At 41.3% G+C, this 23,272-nt stretch overlaps 2 protein-coding genes across 2 annotated transcripts in view; one reads left to right on the top strand and one right to left on the bottom strand.

Annotated features, from left to right (window-relative positions):
* The window catches only part of LAMB1 (laminin subunit beta 1), a 42,387-nt gene extending 40,442 nt beyond the window's left edge, over nt 1-1,945 (top strand). Inside the window, exons 32-33 of the mRNA XM_064422055.1 lie at nt 579-738; nt 1,631-1,945. Coding sequence (XP_064278125.1) covers nt 579-738; nt 1,631-1,767 — 297 coding nt within the window. The 3' untranslated portion in view covers nt 1,768-1,945. The remainder of the gene's footprint in view (nt 1-578; nt 739-1,630) is intronic.
* A 4,618-nt stretch (nt 1,946-6,563) lies between these two features.
* DLD (dihydrolipoamide dehydrogenase) lies at nt 6,564-21,602 on the bottom strand. Its single transcript, XM_064422061.1, has 14 exons — nt 21,505-21,602; nt 20,524-20,599; nt 19,746-19,825; nt 16,141-16,209; nt 14,283-14,352; nt 13,818-13,918; nt 13,326-13,469; nt 13,060-13,161; nt 11,762-11,952; nt 10,215-10,385; nt 9,589-9,778; nt 9,058-9,195; nt 7,668-7,757; nt 6,564-7,565 (listed from the first exon to the last, which is right to left on the bottom strand). The coding sequence occupies exons 1-14, from the start codon at nt 21,541-21,543 to the stop codon at nt 7,500-7,502; spliced, it is 1,527 nt and encodes a 508-aa protein (XP_064278131.1). The 5' UTR covers nt 21,544-21,602; the 3' UTR covers nt 6,564-7,499.
* Nucleotides 21,603-23,272: the final 1,670 nt, after the last annotated feature.

The following is a 23,272-nucleotide window of genomic DNA, read 5'->3' as shown; positions in this document are numbered from 1 at the left end:
TGTCAAGTAAACACAAGAGAATTCCAGTGCTGCTATAGTTTGTTATCTTGCTCAATGGTTGAATTTAGTTGGGCCATAGGACTTCTTTAATATTAACCCCACAAGCAAAAGCACAACTGAGAAACCAACCTCATGACTTTCCCAGCATCTTCACTAACACCAACTGGTTCAGTTCAGTTCTTGTTGCTGAACGGGCAGCAAGGGTCCTCCCCTTGCTGATGCAAACCCTCAGCCAGGAGCTGTGCCAGGTGTAGCTTTCCAGCAGTTTCTGGGGCCATGGCTTCCATTAGTTACAGAACCCTGTAACTGAACCCCATAAATCTCTGCCAAGTGCCAGTGCTGAAGCTGTAAAACAGCCACAGATCTGCAAAAGAGCAACTGAGGAGTCTTCACCACAGCTCTTAGTCTTGGACAGAAAGTAGGAAATATCCTGACACTGTTTCTGCTTCTGTTAACTGAGCTCCCAGCGTAGTCTCTCCTTGCAGCTGGCTTAGTAAAGGAAAGAGGGAGGAAATGCCAGCTAACTCGGGCTGTATTGGCTTCACTTGAGCTCCATCTTGTGCTTGAATTCGGAACAGGTGCTCAACAACGAGCTGAGTGGCAAGTACAGAACTGTGGAAGAGCTCATTGCCAGGAAGACTGAGGAGTCGGCCGAGGCCAGGAGGAAAGCAGGCGTGTTGCAAGATGAAGCTAAAGCCTTGTTGGCTCAAGCAAACAGCAAACTCCAGCTGCTCAAAGGTAAGGCTGTTCTGAGGAGGTAATTTGGCACCTTAGAACATGAAGCAATTTCATGCTGTTAAACCAGCTATTCGTCAGCAGAAGGGGAAAAGAAAAGGTACTTTTTTGTTACTGAGACTTGATCTGCTTTCCTTATTCTTATGGACATAATACAGTCTTTTCAAGCAAAGATTTCTACAGAATAAGCTGAAACAGGTGAGACACAAACTTCTGGTGAGGCACCTCTCACTGTCCCCAGAACTGCCTCAGGGAAGGAACAAAACTACTCTGCTCAGGACAAGGCCTCTTCTGTTCCAGCAAAACCCCCATCTCCAAACAGTACTCCCCTTCCCCACCCTGGAAAGCTCTTAAAACAAAAGCTAATCAGGACACAGGAGTTCCAGTGCACAGATTAATTTAACATTTACTGTTGACAAAGTTGATTGAACCAGAATAAGGCAATTTGTCCCTTGCTACCAAAGACAGAATGAAATTTTCCTTCTTGTTTTGCCAGGCCAGGAATTCGTTCTTCCCCTCTTTGCTACTCCTGCACAGTTACTGTGACTTGCTGAGTAGTCTTAATCATCACAAGCCAAAACATTTCACTGTTCTGTAAAGGCCACCATAAAGCAAAGAATTACAATTATTTTAACCCTCAAAATACACTTCTGGATTTTCACCTTTGGAAAATAACTTCCTTGTTCCTTTACATCCCTATGTTAAGGAAACAAAAAGGTGCCATTCCAGCCTTTGTTGATTTTGGGGGTTTTGTTTGGTTTTTGGTTTTTTCCCCCAGTCAGCATATCTTCCACAACAGAAAAAAATTTGAATAGTAATTTATCTGTAACTATAATTATTTACATTAAAACACCACCAATTAAGCTGGGTTTTTTTTGCCTTCCTTTGCCTACAGATTTGGAAAATACATATGAAAACAATCAAAAAGTTCTGGAAGACAAAGCCAAGCAGTTGGTGGAGCTGGAAGAGACAGTTCGCTCCCTCTTACAGACAATCAGCCAGAAGGTTGCTGTTTATAGCACTTGCTTATAAACAGGAGTGGGAAGTGCTTGTGTTCAGGGTGGGTTTTACAAGTATTATACTAGTTCTTTTTGACATTACACTAAGACCTGATAAGGTGAACAGGTTTTATATTGACTTTAAAGCCACAGAACCAAAGAAAAGTAACTTTTTTGATGTTGAAAATAAACAGTACTTTTGTATCACTGTATGTACCTAGTATGACTCATTAAGTTCCTGCCTATTTTCAGTAGCTGCAATGGTACATCAATTAATCCTTTAGCAAGTCTTGTTCTTACACTGGTTAGACATCTAATAAAATCTTGGCTTGAGCAATGTAATTCTAAAGAAGGGTTACTCTTACTATAAAACATAATATGGTGACTCAGACCAAATTACCAGTGAATGAAGAAATAGTATCCACATGTAGTTAGTTATGCCACAGCACTTAAAAAGGATTGTGTACCCCTTGCATGATACCCATTTAGACTACTTTCATGTCACTGATTATAAAACACTTGATATATAGAGTGAAAACAAAGAGGTCAGCACTGAAAGTATGAGTGCACCAAGTTTATGTGATAATCCAAACTTGGACTCCTAAAATAGAGTTGGAAGGGCCCCACAAGGGCCATCGAGTCCAACTCCTGGTTCTGCACAGGACAGCCCAAGAGTCACCCCACATTCCTGAGAGCACTGTCCAAAGACTCCTTGAACTCTGTCAGGTTTGGTGCTGTGACCACTGCCCTGGGGAGCTGTTCCAGTGCCAGCCACCCTCTGGGGGAAGAACCTTTTCCTAACACTGAACCTAAACCTCCCCCAACACAACTTCAGGCCACTCCCTCAGGTCCTGTCACTGTTACCACAGAGCAGAGATCAGTGCCTGCCCCTCCTCTTCCCCTCGTGAGGAAGTTGTAACTGCAGTGAGGTTTCCCCTCCATCTCCTCCAGGTTGAACAGGACAAGTGACCTCAGCCACTCCTCATATGGCTTCTGCTCAAGGTCCTTCACCATCTTTGTTGCCCTCCTTTGGACACTTTTTAATAGTTTAATGTCTTTTCTATATAGTAGTGCCCAAAACTGCCCCAGCACTCGAGATGAGGCTGCCCCAGTGCAGAGCAGAGCAGGACAATCCCTTCCCTTGCCAGCTGGTGATGCTGTGCCTGATGCCCCCAGGACATGGGTGGCCCTCCTGGCTGCCAGGGCACTGCTGACTCATAATTCAATTTTCCACTGACCAGGACCTCAGCTCCCTTTCCACAGTGTTGCTTTCCAGCCTCTCATTCCACAGTCTGTCCATACATCCAGGTGCAGAATCTGGCACCTTCCCCTTGCTGAACTTTCAATGGTTGGTGATTGCCCAGTTCTGTAGTTTGTGAAGGTCTCTGTGCAGGGCCTCTCTGCCTTTGAGGAAGTCAACAGCTCTTCCCTGTTTTGTATCACCTGAAAATTTGCTTAGTAGCCCTTCCTGTCCTGCCTCCAAGTCATTAATGAAGATGAAGAGCACTGGACTGAAGATGAAACCCTGTGGAACTGCACTAGTGACAGGTCACCACTCTGATGTCACCCATTCACTGTAACCTTTTGTGCCCAACTTGTGAGTCAATGATCCAGCCATGTGCTGGACATTCTGTGCAGAAGGATCCTATGAGAGACAGCATCAAAAGCTTTGCTGAAATCCAAAAACGGTACATCAACTGGCTTCCCTGACCAGCTATGTGGCTTGTCTTGTTATCACAGGAAATCAGGTTTGATAAGCAGGACTTTCCTCTCATGAAGCCATGCTGGCTGTGACCAGTGGCTGCATTGTCTTTCAGGTGGTTTTTGATACCCCCCACATTAATCTTCTCCATGACTACCAGGCACCGAAGTGAGACTGACAGGTATCTGACTGACTGCCAGTTTCTGGGATCCCCCTTGCCCTTCTTGAAAATCAGGGACAACGTTCAGCAGTTTCCAGTCAGCTGAGAACTCTCCAGATCTCCAGATTCCCCAAAACTGCTTTAAAAAAAAAAAAAAAAGCATTTTGTGATGACAGCAGCAGCTTCCTGAGGATTCTTGGCTGAATCCCATCAGGCCCCATAGATTTTGTAGGGATCCAGTTGGAGCACATCCTGCACAATTCATAGTCCTCCAGCTCAGGGCACTGAGACCCCCTTGGTCCATCATGTGTGTTGAAGACAGGCAAAGATTGTGTTAAACACCTCTGCCTTGTCCCTGACCCTGTCTGTGACACGACCATCCTAATCCTGTAACGGGACAATGTTATTTTTACACTGTCTGTTGCTATTAATGTATTTGAAAACCTTTTTTCCTTGTCCTCCACTGTTCTGCCAACTTCAACCCCAGCTGAGCTCTGGCCACTTGCATTTTCTCCCTACAGTGGCCAGCAGCATCTCTATTCTCCTCCTGGCACCTGACCATGCTTCTACTAGGCATACACCTTCCTTTTTTATTCTAGAGATTCCTGTTCAACCAAGCCAGTCTTCTGCCTCACCTGCTTGACTTCCAACACTTGGGAATTGCCTGTTCCTGTGCCCTTAGGAGGTGATGTTTAAAGAGTGACCAGCAATGATAGATCTCAGCATGTGAGAAAGCATTTTCCCAGGGGACCTTACCAACTCCCAGAGCAGCCTGAAGTTCTGCTCTCCTCACGTCCAGAGCTGAGGTTTTGCTGGCACTTTGCCTCCTGTCACCAGGGATTTTAAACTCCATCCCTTCGTCGCTGCTGTGGCCAACATGGCCACCATTCTCAACTTCACTTACGAGCTCCACTCTGTTGGCACAGATTAGACCAAGGAGGGCATTTTTCCAAGTCATCTCCCTTAGAACCTGTCCTATAGAGTTGTCATCCAGGTTTTTAGGGATCTTCTGGCCCAGGTGCAATGCTCCCAGTTAATTTCTGGCAAGCTGAAGTTCCCTGTAAGGTCAAGGAGAGTTGATTTGGAAGCATCCCTCGTTCTCAAAGAACAATTCATCTGCATCAGCATCCTGGCTGCAAAGTTCATAGCAGGCTCCCACAATGACATCTGCATTGTTTTGCCTCTCGATTCCTTACCCAGTGGTTCTTAATGGTGCCATTGCCAACATTCTAACCTTCTCTTACATTCAGTGACACCCCTGTGCCTCTTCTGCTTTGCCTATCCCTCCTGACCAACAGGCATGCCACACACAGACTTCTCCCACTGGGTTTCACTTATGCAGCATGCATTAGTGTAGAAACATCTCAGGAAGATGAAGCCTTTCTGAGAAAGAACTACAAAAGTTCAGAAGGGCACATAATGGGAATCAGTTAATAGCTGTCCACAGTCAGCTCTAAGAACAGCCTGTACTTAACACAAATGATGTGCAACAGTAGCATCCTGTTCATCTCAAAGTTGTGTACATCACAGTCCCCCTTCAGAGTGCTGTACAGTATGGCACAAACTGATTTACAGCCACAAACACCCATCAGCTACACAAGTCAGCACCCAAAACTGCAATGTGTTTGCACATCCTGACTGCTAACTCTGACCCCAGGATTCTATCTGTGTGTTCTTCGATTGACACCTCACCTAACATCATCAAAATCAGGAAAACTGCAGTAGGATACAGCACCACCTAAGCAAACTGAAGGGCATTATGGTTAAATAAATAATGACCCCTAAGCTCCAGAGCTTACAAACAGCACAACAAAAAAATCCTTTGAAGGATTTGATCATCACAGCAGTATCACACACTGTTCAGTGCCTGTACACCCACAGCTGCCAGAAAGTGCCAATTTGGCAGCACTCAGGCCTAACTGCCACGAGACACTGACAGGCAGCTCAGCAGCTCATTTCACTTTTACACTTTTTTGTACACTTAACTGGAATGGGAATGACAGCAAGAGAAGTAACAAAAATAATTTTAAGGCCTTGATTTTTATTTTTAAGTGTCTGGAAAACTCATAGTCTCCAGTACAAACTTAGAAGTATTATTGGTTAGAAGTTTCCCTGGCTTTTCAAACTCCATTTGACATAAAATGAGATACAAACTTTTGTAAATTATGAACTTCAAGAATGAATTGCAGTAAGACTGCTATAAGTATTCAGGGGGTGGAGGGAACAGACACAAAACTGTTTCTGAAAGAGCAAGGCTTCTGGGAAGAACTTGCAAATCACATGATTAACACTTAACATTTACCTTTGTTAAGCTAGAAGTGATTCTGAAATGCCAAGATCTATTGGAAGAATCAAGCTTTTCTGCTCTGTTGTCTCATTTTCATTTTCCATTCAGCAGCTTCCTACTAGCACCTGAAAGCAGATCCACATTAATTCACTAACCCAGCACACCCATGAATCAGATGGTGATAAGCACAATGAGGTGGTATGGTTTAACCCCATCTCCATTTAAAGTAGAAGTTAAGAAAATAAATCACAATGAAGAAGAGTATCACTGGTGTTTTGCTGATTAACTGATATGGTAATGCTGGCATCCATCTCTATCACTCTCTATAGATAATACTTGAATAAGAAGCTATAAAGCAAGCTAGAAAGATATAACCATCTTGGCTATACAAAAAACCAAGTAGCTGCAGCACCACCTTCTGAATGTGCATTTTTCATTCCACTGGCATAATGAAAAAGGACATGCACAATACCAGCAGGTATTAAGGTTTTCTTCAAGGCAGAAGAGCATGGCAAAAAAAGAAGAAATGGCACCTTGGGAAAGAAGTTCATTTTAACTACTGGATTTGGGCATGCTCCATAGATCTTCCAACGATGCCATCTGTTTCTGAGTTTGCTCACATAATCAACCTAGACACTACAAGGATCCAATCAGCAAACAAAATGCAAGAAGACCCTCCAGCCATGTCAAGTATTTATTAAGCTCTCTTGCTACAGAAGAGACAGAAAGAGAACAAAATAGAAAACAGAAGAGAAGAAAGTATGTCTTAATTGTGTGGAGAGCTGACACTGCAGCCCTTATGTGTGGAAGGTGCAGAATAACCCTCATGTCATAGCATCTAACAGCAAAAACTGCTTCACTACCCAGTTTTAGCATTTCAAGTTTAAGAGAGCTGGACAATGGAAGCTTTAAAATCAAAAAGGATTACAATGAATTTGTCTTCAATCTTTCATTTCTCAATTAGTACTCAATTTTTCCCCTTAAGAGTTTTCAATATGAAAACCTGACATGGAGAATCACACAGACAGTAATTTTCTCTTTAAAAAGTGAATATAATTTTAATTGATCTACATGAGCCCCTCTTCTCCCAACATCCCAACACTACTAGGTTAAAACAAGTTTTGGTACTCATATGTAAGAAGTAGGTTAAATACCAAAGTTAATCCCTTCAGAAGGAAACACATTTTTGTGCGGAAGTGACAGTGGCATTTTAAGTGACAGTGGCATTTGAAGTGCCAGTATTCCACTGGTTTATTGTAACACTACTTCAAATAAGAAAAATACAAGGTATGCTGGACAATCATCCAGAGTTCTGACCAGCACACCTGATAATCCCATGCAGCAGCAAAATGTTTGGTTTCCAAAAAGAAAAGAGTTCTGTCAGGCTGCTTTTCTGCAACATTCATTGTGTAAATAAACATGTAATTTTAAGTATTTAATTTACAGAGACTGGATAATTCCACTTGTCCCAAACTCTACTTGTTTAAATATCTGATGTTTAAAATTAAAATATTCTCTTAAAGTCAGTCCTAAAATCCTCAGATTCAGCCTTCCATAAGGGCCCACAGTCCATTTTCAGAGATGTACTATATATGTACACAGATCTGCTGTTTCGTTTTAGAAGTTGATAGCTTTGCCAAAGGATGCTGCCAGGTTTGCTTCCCTGAAGGCTTCTGACACCGTCTGTAGGGAGCAAGCACAAAAAGTTACAAGTCATTAACAGCTACATGGAGTAACAGCATGTCTGTGTAATGGTGTTCAACAGCCCCTTCAGAAAACACTTACTGGATGGGCATGGCAAACTCTGGCTACATCTTCACACGATGCTCCATATTCCATAGCAAGGGCAGCTTCATTCACCATTTCACCAGCACCCTGTAATTTAATGGTACTTGCAATTAGCACAAATTCTTACACAGTTGTCCAGGTTCTGCTGAGTAACAGCTTATAAATAAGCATTTTCTGCTATAAAGAGAAGTTATGTTTTAACCAGCACTTCATTTGTGTTCTAATGTAAGTAATGTAATCTACTTGGTGATTGTGCTCAAACCTAGCATAAATATAAACATTAATGACAGTATTTGTTCTCTCATTCTGAGAGTTGTGCAAAAGCTAGGCAATTTTCATGAATGGAAACCTACCCAAAACTTCAATGCTTCCCTGAAAAGTTAAAAGATAACTAGATTTCAAAAAAAGCATTACTAGGTTACTATACCTACACCCTCATTTTTATTTGCTGTATTTATGCATATTTACTAAGAGAATATATCTTTGAGGAGTCAGAAATAGTTAAATCTCCTCTTACATTTTTAGTACTCAGATCCACAACCAAAAGGTTTTTTTCCAGTCCTTTCCCAATAAAGAAAATTAGATTTGTTGGTATGAGACAGACAAAGTTGTGCTTCCTTTAAGGCATGTTGGTTTCTAAATTACTACAATTGCAAGAGAAATTAAGTAGCAGAGAATCTTATTGAGACCAGTTTGGTGTTTCTCTTAAAGACAGTTGTACACAAAAATGTATGGAAGTGTTTCTGCAAACATATTTTGAAAATTTAGAGCTAAGAAACAAAACAGAGAAAGATTAGGGTCTAAGTTTGGTTAAAAAAAACCCCAAAAAACAAACCCAAAAACCCCCTAAACAGGGGAAATCCCAAAGGATTTTTTACTTTAAGTTCCATAAATTATTGACCCCTGATTTGGTGACTGCAGCGTAAGATTACCACCCTTGCTGAAGTCTTTAGTTGAAGAGATGGGAAAAAAGAAAACACCAATGAAAGAGACAGTCTTTTCAGCTCCTTTAACTTCCGAAAGTTGAATCAACAATTTGTGCTGTTCTTCCAAGTATTTGGCAGTATTCATAAAAACAAAATGAAAAAAAAAATCCCACAACAAACACCATCACCAAAAACCTCACCACATAAAACTTGTCAAGAAAACCAAATAAATAACCGTGGCAATTCAAGAGGAAAAAAAAAAAGCTGAGCTTTTTTTTAGTTACATCAAAGTAACTAAAAAGTGGGAAGGAGAGCAGGGGTGCAGAACAGAACTGTAAAAAAAAAAAGTGTAATGAACTCAAACCTTCCTGTTTACAAACACCACTTCTAACGCAACAACTATGCAACACTAAATAAAAAGAATGTAACAAGGTCAAGAAAGCACAACTGATAATACTTACTGAGCCTAAAATGTGAGCACCCAACATCCTGTCTGTTGATTTGTGACTAAGTATCTTCACCAGGCCATCTGTGTCAGCATTTGTCTTTGCTCTACTGTTCGCAGCAAATGGAAACTTCCCAACTTTGTATTCTACACCCTGCAAAACAGATGTAGTCTGAGTTAATGAAATGTAGATCAAGTTAATGACCAACAAGAACAATGTAACCAACTGTCACATACATGAGGAGAAGCAATGCAGAACTAAAACAGGAGACACAGGAATGTATGTGAACTATCACCATAAATGGTGTAAAAGTGTACCAAAAAAGATTAACTTGCAAACAAACAATATTAATGTCACAGAATGTAAATTATTAAAGAGAACTGTGGTTCTTGGGAGAGTGGCATGCACAAGAGCATCATTCACTCACACCCCCTAAGCAATAAAATCAAATGCAGAAATTTGGATAAAGTAGCTAGATAAACAACTAGACAATGAAACCAAGCTCAAAGTGGAAAAACAATTTTTGCTGGAAAAGAAAAAGAGTACCTCTTCTTTCAGCTGTTCTTCTGACTTGCCCACCCAGGCCACTTCAGGGTGAGTGTAGATCACAGAGGGAACACAGTTGTAGTCAATATGAACTGCTCCCCCAGCCATGCCTTCTACACACAGAATGCCTTCATCCTCAGCTTTGTGGGCCAGCATAGGTCCAGCAACTACATCACCAATAGCATAGATGCTATCAGACCAATGAAACAGAATAAGACACTGTTTAAAAACATCCTAGCACACCCGGGCTACCTTACATAACAGTCTGTTTGACACATGGTACTGAAAACTCTAATCAAAACAGATTAAAATACTTCATTTTAGCAGTTTCCACAGAATGATGACACTTGAAGTACTCAGTGACATGAAATAGACAGTGACTTTTAAATTTAATGTGACAGTGACTTTTAATTTTGAAAGACAGAAATAGTGACTTTTAGTTTTAAAACTTCAAAGGCTGACTAAAAATTTTTAGCTACTGAAATGATAGGATATAATGAGTTTTCTTTTCAGAAAAGGAAAATATGTTCTGTTATTAAAAACTAGAAGTGCTTTACTAAGTTAAACTTTAAAAAATAAGCGTTCTGCATTTAAAAAAAAAGGAAAAAAAAATCAGTCTTACTTACTTTGGAATCTTGGTTTGGAATCTGTTGTTGACTGGAATTCTTCCCCTCTTATCAAGCTCTATTCCAATTTCCTCAAGACCTAGATTTTTTGTAAAAGGACGCCTACCGATGCAAACTAGGAGCACATCACAAGTTATTACTTCTGCCTTGCCACCAGCAGCAGCTTCAACACTACAGCAAAACAAGAAAAAATGCTGAGCTGTAAACCTGTAGCCTTATCTCTCTCTGGCTAGTAACTAGTATGACCCAAGATGGTGATCTGGCTGGGTCTGGCACCCAAATCACTTCATTGAGCCTACTTCCATGCCTCCTCCTTGCAAGAGTTCAGCAGTGGAAGACAGGAAGGGGCAACACCTATTACTACATTTCTTAATTGTCAGAGAGGAAATCAGGGTGTATTTTAAATAGCAAATAGCATGATCTGATAGGATCAAATCCATACAGCAAAGTCACTGCTGCTGAGTACTTCCCACCCAGTGTGTACATACTTTGTATATAGTGTATATACTTTGGGGTGGGGTAGGGCCATGTATTCTGAGCAAGCTTTCTTCTGGCCCACGAACCAAACGCCTCTTAGCAGCTGCCATGCATCCCAGGCATCCCTCAAGTGCATCTTGTCTTTGACTGCACCCAGAACAAGTCCAGTTCATGTACTCTGAGAGCACAAGAACCAAAGCATGGAAAGTGAGGATAACTGGGAATGTGTTTCAAAAGCAAACTCTGATCCAAAATGATACCCTAAAAGCAGAAACAGACTACATGAGAGATCCAATCAGCATCAGCATGGCATCCAAAGAAGCCCAAATCCTGGAATGATGGATGACAGACTGTTCCAAGCTACAGTGATACAGCAAGTAAAAGTCACCATAGTAAGTCCCCAGTGAAAAAAACATTTAAGGTTCTTCTTGTGAAGTAACATCAAGCATTTTTTAAACTACAGTTTCTGCATAGAGAATCCATTAACACAAACAGAACTAGTGCATACTTATGGACTTTTACAAAGCAAATTTGCTTTATGTGTTTCTATATTAACTGTTCATGTATAATACTTCAAAGGTCTAGAGTAAGACCATTAAAATAAACTCTTTGGGTAGTTTCATTTATTTACATTCAAGAACAGTAGTATCTCTGCCAGGCTTACCCTAAGACAAGATGACCTTCCAGTCATGGTCAAGAATTAATGGCTTGGAAATGACTATAAACAATCATGGCATTTATGCTAGTTATACCAGAAGCAAGTATCTTCCATGAAAATAATGATTTAGAGTTCTGCTTTTATTACTGATCTCATTATAACAGTGGTTTTATGCCAGCAAGCCCTCAACTCAAATCAATGGAACCTCTCCTGTATAAGCAACTTAGGACTTAATAAACCCAAAATTATGAGCTCTGTAAGTTGTTATAAAAGGATAAACATTTAATTGCACTAAAGAATTAATTTTAATTCCCATGCTAAAAATAGTATCAGACTGTATTTTTAAACAGGTTTGATGGATTGGGAGGAAGAATATATTTTGCATTCCTTTAGTTTTATGTTAAATACTTACGCTACATCTATTTTTCCATCTGGTCTCTTGGTAGCACCAGTAACTTTGGTGTTCAGTTTAAACTTGAATCCCTGCTTCTGAAGAATACGTTGGAAGTTTTTAGAGATCTCCATGTCAATTCCCATTCCTCCAACATGGCCCATGAACTCAACAGCTGTCACATCTGCACCGAGGCGCTGCCAAACTGAACCCTGCAGTTACAACAATACAGGTAAAAAGAGTTTTTGAAAAGCAAACTTCAGATACTTTTACTCTAATATTTACAACAGACTGTAAAAAGAAGACTATTCTTCTAGAGCTGAATAACATGTAACAGAAAACTGATCAGTTTCTACAAACATAATGTAAAATAAAACAAGTTAAAATTTTCCCAGCCTTTCCAGGAAAAGATTTATCATCATTTATTTGCAGACTCAAAACTTCCATGATCGAATTCAGGGAATTAGGCTTTTAAAGAAATATACTCAGTGATTTTGTTAGCTAACTCATGTATGTTTTATACTATAGGTATAGAAGAAATTCAAAATCAGAGAATCTGAAAGGAAAACCCAAAGGGAATTGCTTGTCGTGCCCTAATACCATTACTAATTAATCAAAACAATACCACATTAACGATTTTATACATAAAATGAAGCTCTGCTGGAACTGCCTGTATTTATAACCTTAACCATGATCCTCGGCCTTACCAACAAAACCCACGTACGCCCTTTAGGTATTTACCTAACAGTTACCCACATCTACCCAATACAGAATTTCACTTTGCTTACTCTTCCCCAGGTTATTGGTCAGCAGGTTAAGCAACCACCTGGCAGATGAGCACAGCTTCAAGCAGCTGCAAGACCAGCAAATATAAATTCTTTCTGAAACATGCAGGTGTGAGGTAAAAGGGCTCAGACCACAGTGAACTACAAACTCTCTACGCTTTTGGCTGATAGAGCATGTACTACCAGATCACATTAAACATCTCTTGATATCAACTACTAAACACAAGTATTCATCCTGACTGTCCTGGCATTTCCTCACATCCCTACTGCTCCAAAAGGGAAAAAGAAATATGCAAGGCCCTGGATGTTCCTCTCTAACTTCTTTGCTTATCTAACCAGCTGCAGAAGTAATGACCCAACAAACACTTATCCCAGCTTTTCTGATAAAAAATGGAGCTAGTAGGCTGTGAAGTTTGAACAGATTGACTACAACTCACTGAACTGTTAAAGCACAGCAAAACCATCAAATACAATCAAAAAACCCACCCTTTTCCTTTACAAATTAAAGGTCAAGTGGTTTAAATATCCTCTCACCAGTTCCACACCAATGACTCCTGCACCAATGACAACCATCTTTTCAGGAACTTTTTTCAGTGACAGCGCACCAGTGGACGACACAATGTTATCTTCATCAATCTAAAGACAAACAAATGCACAAAGGGAGGTTTGCAATCTCTTTTACATATTATATACAAAACACACAGAACATGAAGTGCAATTAGGTGCAAACCATTATTACACATTAAACTGTGTGGCTGTGAGACACTGAAAAGGAAGTACAATTAAGTTCAAATACGTACAGTAATTCCAGGGAAGGGAGCAACTTCTGAGCCTGTGGCTATGAGTATGTTCTTTGTGTTGATCACTTGTGTGCTGCCATCTTCTTTAGTTGCAGTGACTTGGTTTTTGCCAGTTATTTTTCCAAACCCAGATACATGTACAACCTTTAGCAATCAGAACACAGTGAAGTCAAGTTCAAATATGTAGGTCAGGCTACATTTCACCCGAATCTCACTGATGCTCAGAGATGCTGCTAAAACATCTTTCTGCATCACAACCTGGTACAAATCACAAAGTAACTGTATACTAGTAGGAACAGGAATAGTATACTATTCCTTTAAGTAGGTTAAAAATGAAGGCACTAGGCATTTAAAAGTTTTCTGGAAGAGAAGCATCCAAATTCTGCCCTTGTCATATCAGTCACTCTAATTTATATGGCAATATGAAAACGTAAAAAGTAGGAACTTCAGATTAAAAAATGGATATACCTCAGTATTATAACCCAAACTAACCTTGTTTTGCTTAAATAAATGAGCAATTCCACCTGTTAAGGCCTTCACTGCACTACTCTTCTGTTCCATCATCTTCTCTAGATTCAAACGGATTCCTGTAACTAAAGTTAAAGCAAAACAACTTACAGCAAGCACTGCAGATTGTTAATGTTAAAGGAGCTAACCTCAACACAGTTAACAGCTGGCACAGAAAGATATGTTGAATGGCCCTAAATGCTAAAGGTTACATTCAACAACTGCTACGTGAAAATCAATATTGCACTTTTCAACTATAACTTATCTACCCATTATTCAGAGTTCAAGGAGCAGACACGTTCCTAAGCCTCCAAATGACAGATAAAGGGTATTATTTATAACTCTAAAAACTTTCTGACCAAAAAACCATACTAATCAGATTTGAAAGATTAAATTTAACTTCTTGGTGGAAACCACTTATGTAACAGGCACTGAGAGCTCTTCACTCACTTTCAATTCCTCTATTAGCAAAATCTTTTCCATGGGCCAAGTGATACAGATGTGAGTTGTTCAGCAAGGCCTAAAACAGACACACAAAAATGTCAATTTGGACATACATTCAAAAGAATATTTATTACAAGGAAAAAGAATTATACTATTTACAAAATGTTCTCACTATTGTTTGACATATACATATTTGGAAAGGTGTATTTCAATCACAGAAATTGTACACAGTAGCTCCTATTGAAACATTCACTAAAATTACATACTTTACACAGAAACAGAAAATAGCTAAATATTTTTTGCTCATTTCACCATAGAAACTGATAATTACTCCACAGAGATTAAAAAAAAAAAAGGAACAGACCAAGTAGGGGAAGAGAGAGATGTGACTGATGGCCAAAGAGAAGATACAGAATAACTGGATGTGGAAAATCCATATTAAAATGCTTAAGATTTTAGCCTGTGTAGACATACGTGAGTTAAATTTTGAGGTTTTGTGCTGAAGTTTCTATTACTGCACAGCCAGCTGAGCTGAAGCTGGATGGCTTGGAGCTAACTCAGCTTCAGGGATCTTCCAAATTCATAGATAAAATTAGAATAGTTTTTATATGGATGGCTAAAAATTAGTAACTTCAAATTCAGAAGCTTGATAATTGTATTTTGATTCAAAATAACAAAATAGTTAAGGCAGGATCTTACTAAGAAAATTGATTATTTTGTTATAGCCACCCCAAATATGAAATTATCTGTATCTTTGCAAGGACAACAGCGTGATTTTGCACAGACTTAAATCTAAAGCAGGCACAGTAAAAGATTCAAAAGGCACTTTGAAATACTTGCCTTATCTACATATGTTTGTGTAAAACTAATACTATCAACTAAGATAATTCCATTTTTATAATTTTTATCAACTGTCTTTAAAAGTCATTTCTCTACTTCACATACCTGTCACAGCCCCAAATCTATAACATTCACATTATTAAAAGATGCAAGCACTGCTTAAGACTTTAGCAACTAGAAAGGAAAAAAAAATCCATGCCCAAGGTATTATTTTGGGTGGTTTTCTGGAAAGGAATATTTGAATCATTTGTTATTGCCTTGGTGTACACAGCCTATATATCCTCTTAAGTTTACTGCAATTCAAACAAATTCTAGATAGCATTCAAGTTTAGCCATGGGTTCAATAGTATTTTCATAAAAGACAAAAAAAAAAGGGTACTTGAGAAGTTAGTTAAATAGATCCTAGCAGAGTTTCAAATTTTCAAGGTAACACTGTGTGGATTAATGTGTTTTAGTGGTGCTTCAATATATTAAGATACTCTGAACCTCACTGAAATGATTACTAAAATGTTAGAAAAATTAATATAAAATTTTAAAAATACTCAGTACTTATACGGTATTTTCTCCTCCCATGCAAAAGGAACTTCTTGAGCAAAAATATTAGAAACAGCAACACAGTTAGGAGGGATCTTGTTAAGAGCATTATGTCTGTTACTACAGCCATCACAAACCTGGCCTTAGCAGTGTCTTGCTCCACCTGCTGGGTGCTATTGAGGCAGATTCCCCAGCAACAGCACTGCTCTTACAAAGGCCGAGGTCTGAAATTACTTTAAACTAGATTGACAATGTCAAACAGGAAGCTCTTATTAATTTCTTCTTGCTTCTCCTTTCTCTCAGAGTGCATGTGTTGGACTCAGCTCTTTCTCTCCACATCTGTATTACTCCACACAAGCACCACCAGCCTCACCTCCAGGCCATTCTTACATGTACATTCATCTTGAGAAACTCCTTCCTAATCTCCTTCCAACTGAAGCACATCATGTCAGCTGCTTTTAATGAAGCTATGACAAACATGCACACTTACCTTGGATGGAATACATCCAACATTCAAACAGGTTCCCCCTAACGTTGCATTTTTTTCTACACAGACAGTCTGAGAAAAAACAACAGAGAAAAAAAAAGAATTTTTTAGTAATACTCTGCCACCATTTCCTTACAGGCTCTCTCACAATTTAGAATTGATGACAAAGACATTTTCCTACTTGTCTAGTAATTCTACCTCTACAAGTGTCCCATTAATTTAATTTCTAGATTTATTTTACAACTCACATTTCCCTTCCCTCAATTTTTATTAACCTAAACCCCAAAAAATAGCTCTTTGCAACCAAATTCTCTACCAAATTGCACCAGTTTACTGTCTGCAAATAACAGCCACTGCACCATTCATACAAGTGCTACTTGTATGTATTTTTGGAGTCCTACCACAAAAATCTACAAAGTAAATAATAAATACAAGACAGTCCAGTGAAAGATGTTCCTCTAACAATTACAGAAAAAAACTGCTAAAAGCAAAACATGTAAATCATATGAAAATTCATAAAAACAAGAAAACAACTGATAAATGAACTGGCATAGATTAAAATCCCATGAAGCTATAGTTTCTTCAAAGAAAACAAAACCTCCAAGCCACAAACAATATCTCCTCCCACTGCTATAAAGCTGTACCAACACCTATAAAGAAAAACAAAAATGAAGTAGAGCAAAACCAAACAAAAATAAAAATAAGGTCAATAACAACAGGGATGGAAAATATTTCATCTCCTTCTCATTAAGCTGACAACATCAAAGTGTGCAAAGGACAAAAACAACTGCCAAAACTTTATTTAAAAACAGATCACTGGGAGAGAGAATGAAGGAGAGAGTATCCTAAACCATTTTTATAGAAGCAAAGGAACTGGCATCTCCTTCTTTGAAGGCACACACATATTCAAAATAATTGTAACCTTGGTTTTACACTCTTGAGAGTTCCAGTCCACTAAGAGGCAACTACCTAGGTGAAAGCCTTTCACAATTTCTTCAAATTGCTCCTTTTGTGCTAAGGTAGGTGATGGTAACATGAAGGGCAGAATTCACCAAATCAAATCACAGGAACACTCTGCTTATCCCCTACCTCCCCTTCCTCTTGTTTTAAGCACGTGAATTCATGAAACACAACATAAGGGCTTTAAAAGCTGCACCATGGGTCAAAGAGCATCAGACTGCTCCTACCTTTACCCAATAAGGATGTTCTGCCTCATCCATTTTACATACATTTCACTGACAAGGCCAAGTAGAACTTTTGGAAAGCCAATACTCAGGAACACTATTGGCAATAACATGGGATGCTGTAGTGCTGATACAAGGACTCCATGCTTGTGCTAGTAGAAATAGCACTAAAACTGAAATTTAAGTAATTAAGTAGAGCAGAATTAGGATCTTCCATGGATGGTGTAACTATACAATCTTTTTGCCAGTCTACAAAAAACATCTCCTTAGATTCCTCAAGGACACCAAAAACATTCCACATGTTTATTCAATGATCATGGTGACATGCACAAGTATGTCCAAGCACTTTCCCCTCTCTAACTAGCTGTGAAACAGTGTAACAGAATTATTTTTTACTATAATGAAAAACAGAATCCAGGGCACTTTTTAACCCCCTTGTGCATGGTATCCTACTGTTAATCACAGATACGAAGGACTCAAGGACAGTACTGCTCCAAGAAAAGCTGCTTTGTAGCCAGCCACAAAAATAGCTTGGGAATAATCAAACATGAACTCACATGGAAGAAGGCCACAATCTTAATTAAAACCTGCATCACTGAGCACCTTTTTTTCTCAGGTTACTAGCTAAGTAACCACATACCTCCAGAAGCAAGAGTACAAAACAGTAATTCACAAAGATGTGTAAAGACAATTCAGTTATTTTGCTCTAGGTCACAGGCAGGTGTACAACTTAATGGAATCTCAAACACTTATATTTTGGTACAGTTATATATTAGAAGGCTAAAAGATACTGACACCCAGTCATGGGAGTACTGACCAATGAGGGACAACACTCAGAATTACAGACAAATTCAGTTTGAAGGGACCTCCTCTGGAGGCCATCTACTCAAACCTCCTTCTCCAAACACAGTCAACATCAAAGATACTGAGGGAGGTGACTCTCCCCTTCTACTCTGCTCTCATGAGACCCCACCTGGAGTGCCATGTCCATCTCTGCAGCCCCAACACAACACAGATCTGAAGCAAGTCTGGAGGAGGCCACCAAGCTTACCACAGTGCTGGAACAGCTCTCCCATGAAGACAGGCTGAGAAGGCTCTGGGGAGACCTTACAGCAGCCTTCCAGTATCCAAAGGGGGCTTGCCAGAAGTCTGGAGAGGGACTTTTGACAAGGACATTTAGTGACCGAAACAGCCTTAAGCTGAAGGGCATAGATTTAGATCAGGTCTTAGGAAGGAATTCTTTACTGTGGGGGTGGTGAGGCACAGGAACAGGTTGCTCAGAGAAGCTGTGGATGCTCTACCCCTGAATGTTCAAGGCCAGACTGGAGGGGTCTCTGAGTAACACAGTCTAGTGGAAGGTGTCCCTGTCCATGGCAGGGGAATTGGAACAAGGCCAGCTTTAACATCCCTTCCAACCCAAACCATTCTGTGATTCTATCAGGTGGCTCAGGGCCTTGTACAGCCAAGCTCTGAAAATACTGAAAGATGAAGCCTACACACTGCATGGGCCCCCATTCCTGTGCTTCACTGGAACTCATCACCAGGAGCTCTTGTCCTTACCAGCTGGTCAAACCAGCTCCTTTCAGTCATGAAGTCTATTTTAGGTAATTCAGAAACATTGTGGCATACCAAACAGCAGAAACATGCTCACGACTGCTAGCATCACCTTCTCAGAGCTCAAGATAATTATGAGAACAATAATGCAGTGCCAAGAGTGTCAGATGATCTCATATTAAGAAGTGAAGGCAAAAAAATATCCTGAAGTCATGTTCTGTATTTAAGTTTAAAAACATCTAAAATATATTATAAATATACAACTCTTACAACACTTAATTAAATGACACATCACTAGTACACATCAGACACAAACTGCTTCTTCTGAAAGGTGTTCAAAGACAACAGGCAGAACAACAGAGATGAACATAAATAAATGTAACTAAGATACTACAGTATTTCTACACACATTTTTGGCTCTAAAGTTCTCACATGGCAGTAGAATTCCACTAATAATAACATTCAAAAAGCCTATCAGTTGAATATGGCTTTTTCCCCTTCTGAGTTCCCTCAGTCTGTTCTTCAGAATAGTTTTCCACTGGTCTTTTGTCTGTCATGATTTCTATATTTTTCCCTTTGTTGAGAGAAAAATTCCTTCCTAGCACTGTTTTCCCACCTTCTCTCTCACAAGAGTATAAGCCCACCTCAATTATCAGTTCCAACCAAAAGTAAGCTGTCCTAAGCAGCTCTGTCAGTAGCAGGGCTATAGAGAGTAATACACTCAGACCTTCATTCCAAATTCTGCATAATGCAGGTAAGCAAGATAAGGAAAGATTAGCAAAAGATGTCAACAGCATCTGGTGGCCCAAGGTGCGACAGAAGGATGACAGTATCACACAGACACCTTTCAAGTTCTGAGTGAGGTCTCACCTTAAAACCAAGCTGAGCTGCTTTGATAGCAGCAACATATCCTCCAGGCCCAGAGCCAATAACCGTGACATCGGCATCAACTGAAACAGAAAACAGCTGAATTACTGTTTTTTCAGCAAAATAACTGCAGATGAAGAATTATGCAAGTTAATGAAATAGGATAAGGAAGCGACACAACATATGTGAAAGTAACTTTCTGGACAGGGAAAGGTTGTGTAAAGGTATTTATTCCACAAGAAAAATAACAAGTCTTAAATTTCACATGGAAAATAATGTAAAATGACATCAAGAAACTGAATTTCCCATCCCTCTTGATCTAAAGCCTTTAAGAACTTAACCCAAGATGTCTCGATAGTTTACTGTAACATTTTTTCCAACATAGCTTCTACTGATGTTTTGCACCAAACACAAATGCTTAGTGAATGCCACAAATATATAAAGGTAAAAACACAGCTGCAATAGGTATCTGTGCACACTCTATTGATTATAGAGCAGTGGAAGCTATGAACTTTGTACCTAGCTCATATCTTGTTACCATAATCTCTTTTAGAATATTAATTAACATAAGAACAGTGATGGTGAAGTTCAACTTCTATTTACAGCTTTAGCTTAAAATCCAATTACACAAATAAACCACAATTTTCATCTAAATCTTCATCCTGACATGGATTTCACCTGGAAGGCTGATTTCTGAGTTTGAAGTATTGTTTTGTTTTTTTGTGGGGGTTTGGGCTGGTGTTTTTTTTTTGTCCAAACAAGGTTTCTCACAAGAAATTACCTTGATCAGCATAGGACCTTTGTGGCACTGCACAAACTCCCTGAAGACCATGATGAATTCGATCAAAATGGCTTCTCTGGAAAGGAAAATAAATAAATAAATAAAAAGAACCCCTTGGTTTTACAAGTTTATGTCTGTCCTTGAGGGAAAAGAAGCATTCAGCCACACACAGACGAATATAGTTACTGTCCCCAGCTAACCAAAACAGAACAGCACGACTGAAGAACAGTGAGCACGGACTGGAACAAGAGGCAGAAGTTGCTCGGTCACCTCAGTCTGTCATCACACCTGTTCTCAGGTCAGTCTCACCTCAGGCTGTCTCTAACTACACAACTTTCAACTCCCAAACCACATAATGACACAGATTAGATATCCACAGGACTTTATAAAGAGTCTTGTTCTGTAACCAACCCCTTCAGGCACGTCCTATGAACAGGCAGCTGTACCTCATAGGAGGTTCGGGAGGGCAAGTTTTTTTAACCTTTACGAAAAACTACAGGACAGCACAGAACAGCTGCTCCAAACACACCGAGGGCCGATCACCCTGTAACTGGAGTAGAGGATGTCCCTGGAAGCATTCGCGAAGTCCCCAGCACCGCAGCCCGAAGGCCGGGGCCGGCTGACGGCGGCGCTTTTTGCGGCCACCGCGGCCGCGGCCTCCCGCGGGCCGGGACACCGGGACACCGGCACCGACAACGCACACGGCAGCCGGTCCCTGCCGCTCACGGAGCCTGGGGGCAGCCACAGCCGCCGCGTCCCCGCCGCCCGCCCGAGCGGCGAGGGAAGGGGACAGCAGCGCAGGGAGGGAGCGCGGCCAAGGCCCGCGCCCGCCTCAAGGCGCCACTCCGGCCCCGCCCGCCCTCACGCACGCCCCCGGCGGGCTGAGGGGTCTGAAGAAAGCCCAGGCCCGAGCTGCCCGGCACGGCTTTCACCCCTTGTCCCCTCCCTTGCCCTCGCCCGGCCGCCCCGCCGGTGCCGTACCCGAGCGAGCGCGCAGGAGACGCGGCCCCAGCGCTGCATGTCGGCGGTACCGCCGCGCCCCGGCCGCTCAAGGACTCCGCGGACGCGCGCAGGCGCAGTGCCGGGGGGCGGGGCCAGGCGGGCGCAGGGCCCTCAGGCCGGGAGCGAGCCCCGGGCGCCGGCCGGCCCCGCTGCCGAGGCAGGCTTGCCTGCAGCCGGTGGCACGGGAGCGCAGCCGGGCGGGTTTGCAGTGTCTGCAGAGAGGGAGACTCCGCGACCGCCCTGGGCAGCCTTTTCCAGCGCTCTGCCACCCTCAGCGTAAAGAAGTTCTTCCTCATGTAGACGTGGAACTTCTTGTGTTTCGTTTTATGGCCGTTGATCCTCTTCCTGTCGCCGGCACCACTAAAAAGAATCTGGTCTTAGATTCATGGTATTCTTGGTCATAGAATATGCTGAGTTGGAAAGGGGCCATCCAGCTCCTGGCCCTGCACAGGACAGCCCAAGAGTCACACCCTGTCCCCGAGAGCATTTTTCAAACACTTGTATAACTCTGTCAGGTTGGTGCTGTGACTGCTTCCCTGAGGAGCCTGTTCCAGTGCCCAACCACCCTCTGGGGAAAGAAACTTTTTCTAGTATCCAATCTAACCATCCCCTGACTCAGCTGCATGATGTTTCCTTGAGTCCTGCCACTGATCATGAGAATGAAGAGATTGGCACCTGTCTACTTCCCCTCATAAGCATGTTCAAGACCACAATAAGGTCTCCCCTCAGTCTCCTCCAGGCTGAACAGACCAAGTGACATCATAAGTCCTCATAAATCTCCTCATAAGGCTTCTCCTTCAGACTCTTCACCATCCTCATGGCTTCCTTTGGATGCTCTCTAATAACTCAATGTCTTTTTTATATTGTGATGCCCAAAACCCCTCTCGGGATCTGAAGTGACGCCGGCCCAGTGCAGAGCAGGGTGGGACAATCCCCTCCCTGGCCCAGCTGGTGATGCCCTCCAGGACATGACTGGCCCTCCTGGCTGGCAGAGCACTGCTAATTAACATTCAAATTCCCATTTGTATGTACTGATGAGATCCCTTCTCAGTCTCCTCTTGAGTAAGCAGGCCCAGCTCCCTCAGCCGCTCCTCTTAAGACAGGTATTACTGTAATCTTTGTGGCTTCCGCTGGACCCTCTCCAGCAGCTCCTTGTTTTCCTTGTGCTGAGGAGCCCAGAACTGCACACAACATTCCAGATGTGGCCTCCGGTAGAGGAGGAGGGCCACCTCCCTGGGCCTGCTGGCTGCACTGTTCCTGATGCACCCCGGATGCCATCGGTCAGCCATCCTGGCCTCAAGGGCACACTGCCAGTTCACAATCAGCTTGTCACCCACCAAAACTCACAGGTCCTTCTCAGTAGAGCTGCTCTCAAGTAGGTCAGACCCCAATCTCTGCTGGTACTTGGGAGCTCACGGGCCCACCTGGCACCAAAGTGAACCCTGGGGTGAGCAAATCTAGTCCCAAATTGACTGTCGTGAGCAACACCTGGGCACAAGCAGAGAAAGGGAAATTACATGTTTCAGACAGAAAACTCTTCCATCTAATTAAGAGTGGAATGCCCATACATCCTTTTATATTAAAAAATGTAAGATCTAATTTTGGAAGGACTTTGCATAATTGTTTTCGATTTATTTAATAATTAAAAAATTGAACTAAAATATTCTTGAAAATATTCTTGAGCTAGAACATTCTCTAGAAGAAAGTTCTCCTCAAGAAGAGGTAACTAAGAGAGGACCTCCTCAAT

Source organism: Passer domesticus, chromosome 5, assembly GCF_036417665.1.
Source record: "Passer domesticus isolate bPasDom1 chromosome 5, bPasDom1.hap1, whole genome shotgun sequence".
In the NCBI taxonomy this organism is placed as follows: Eukaryota; Metazoa; Chordata; class Aves; order Passeriformes; family Passeridae; genus Passer; species Passer domesticus.
Note: the sequence above shows the minus strand (reverse complement) of the source record. Positions and strands in the feature narration are given on the sequence as shown.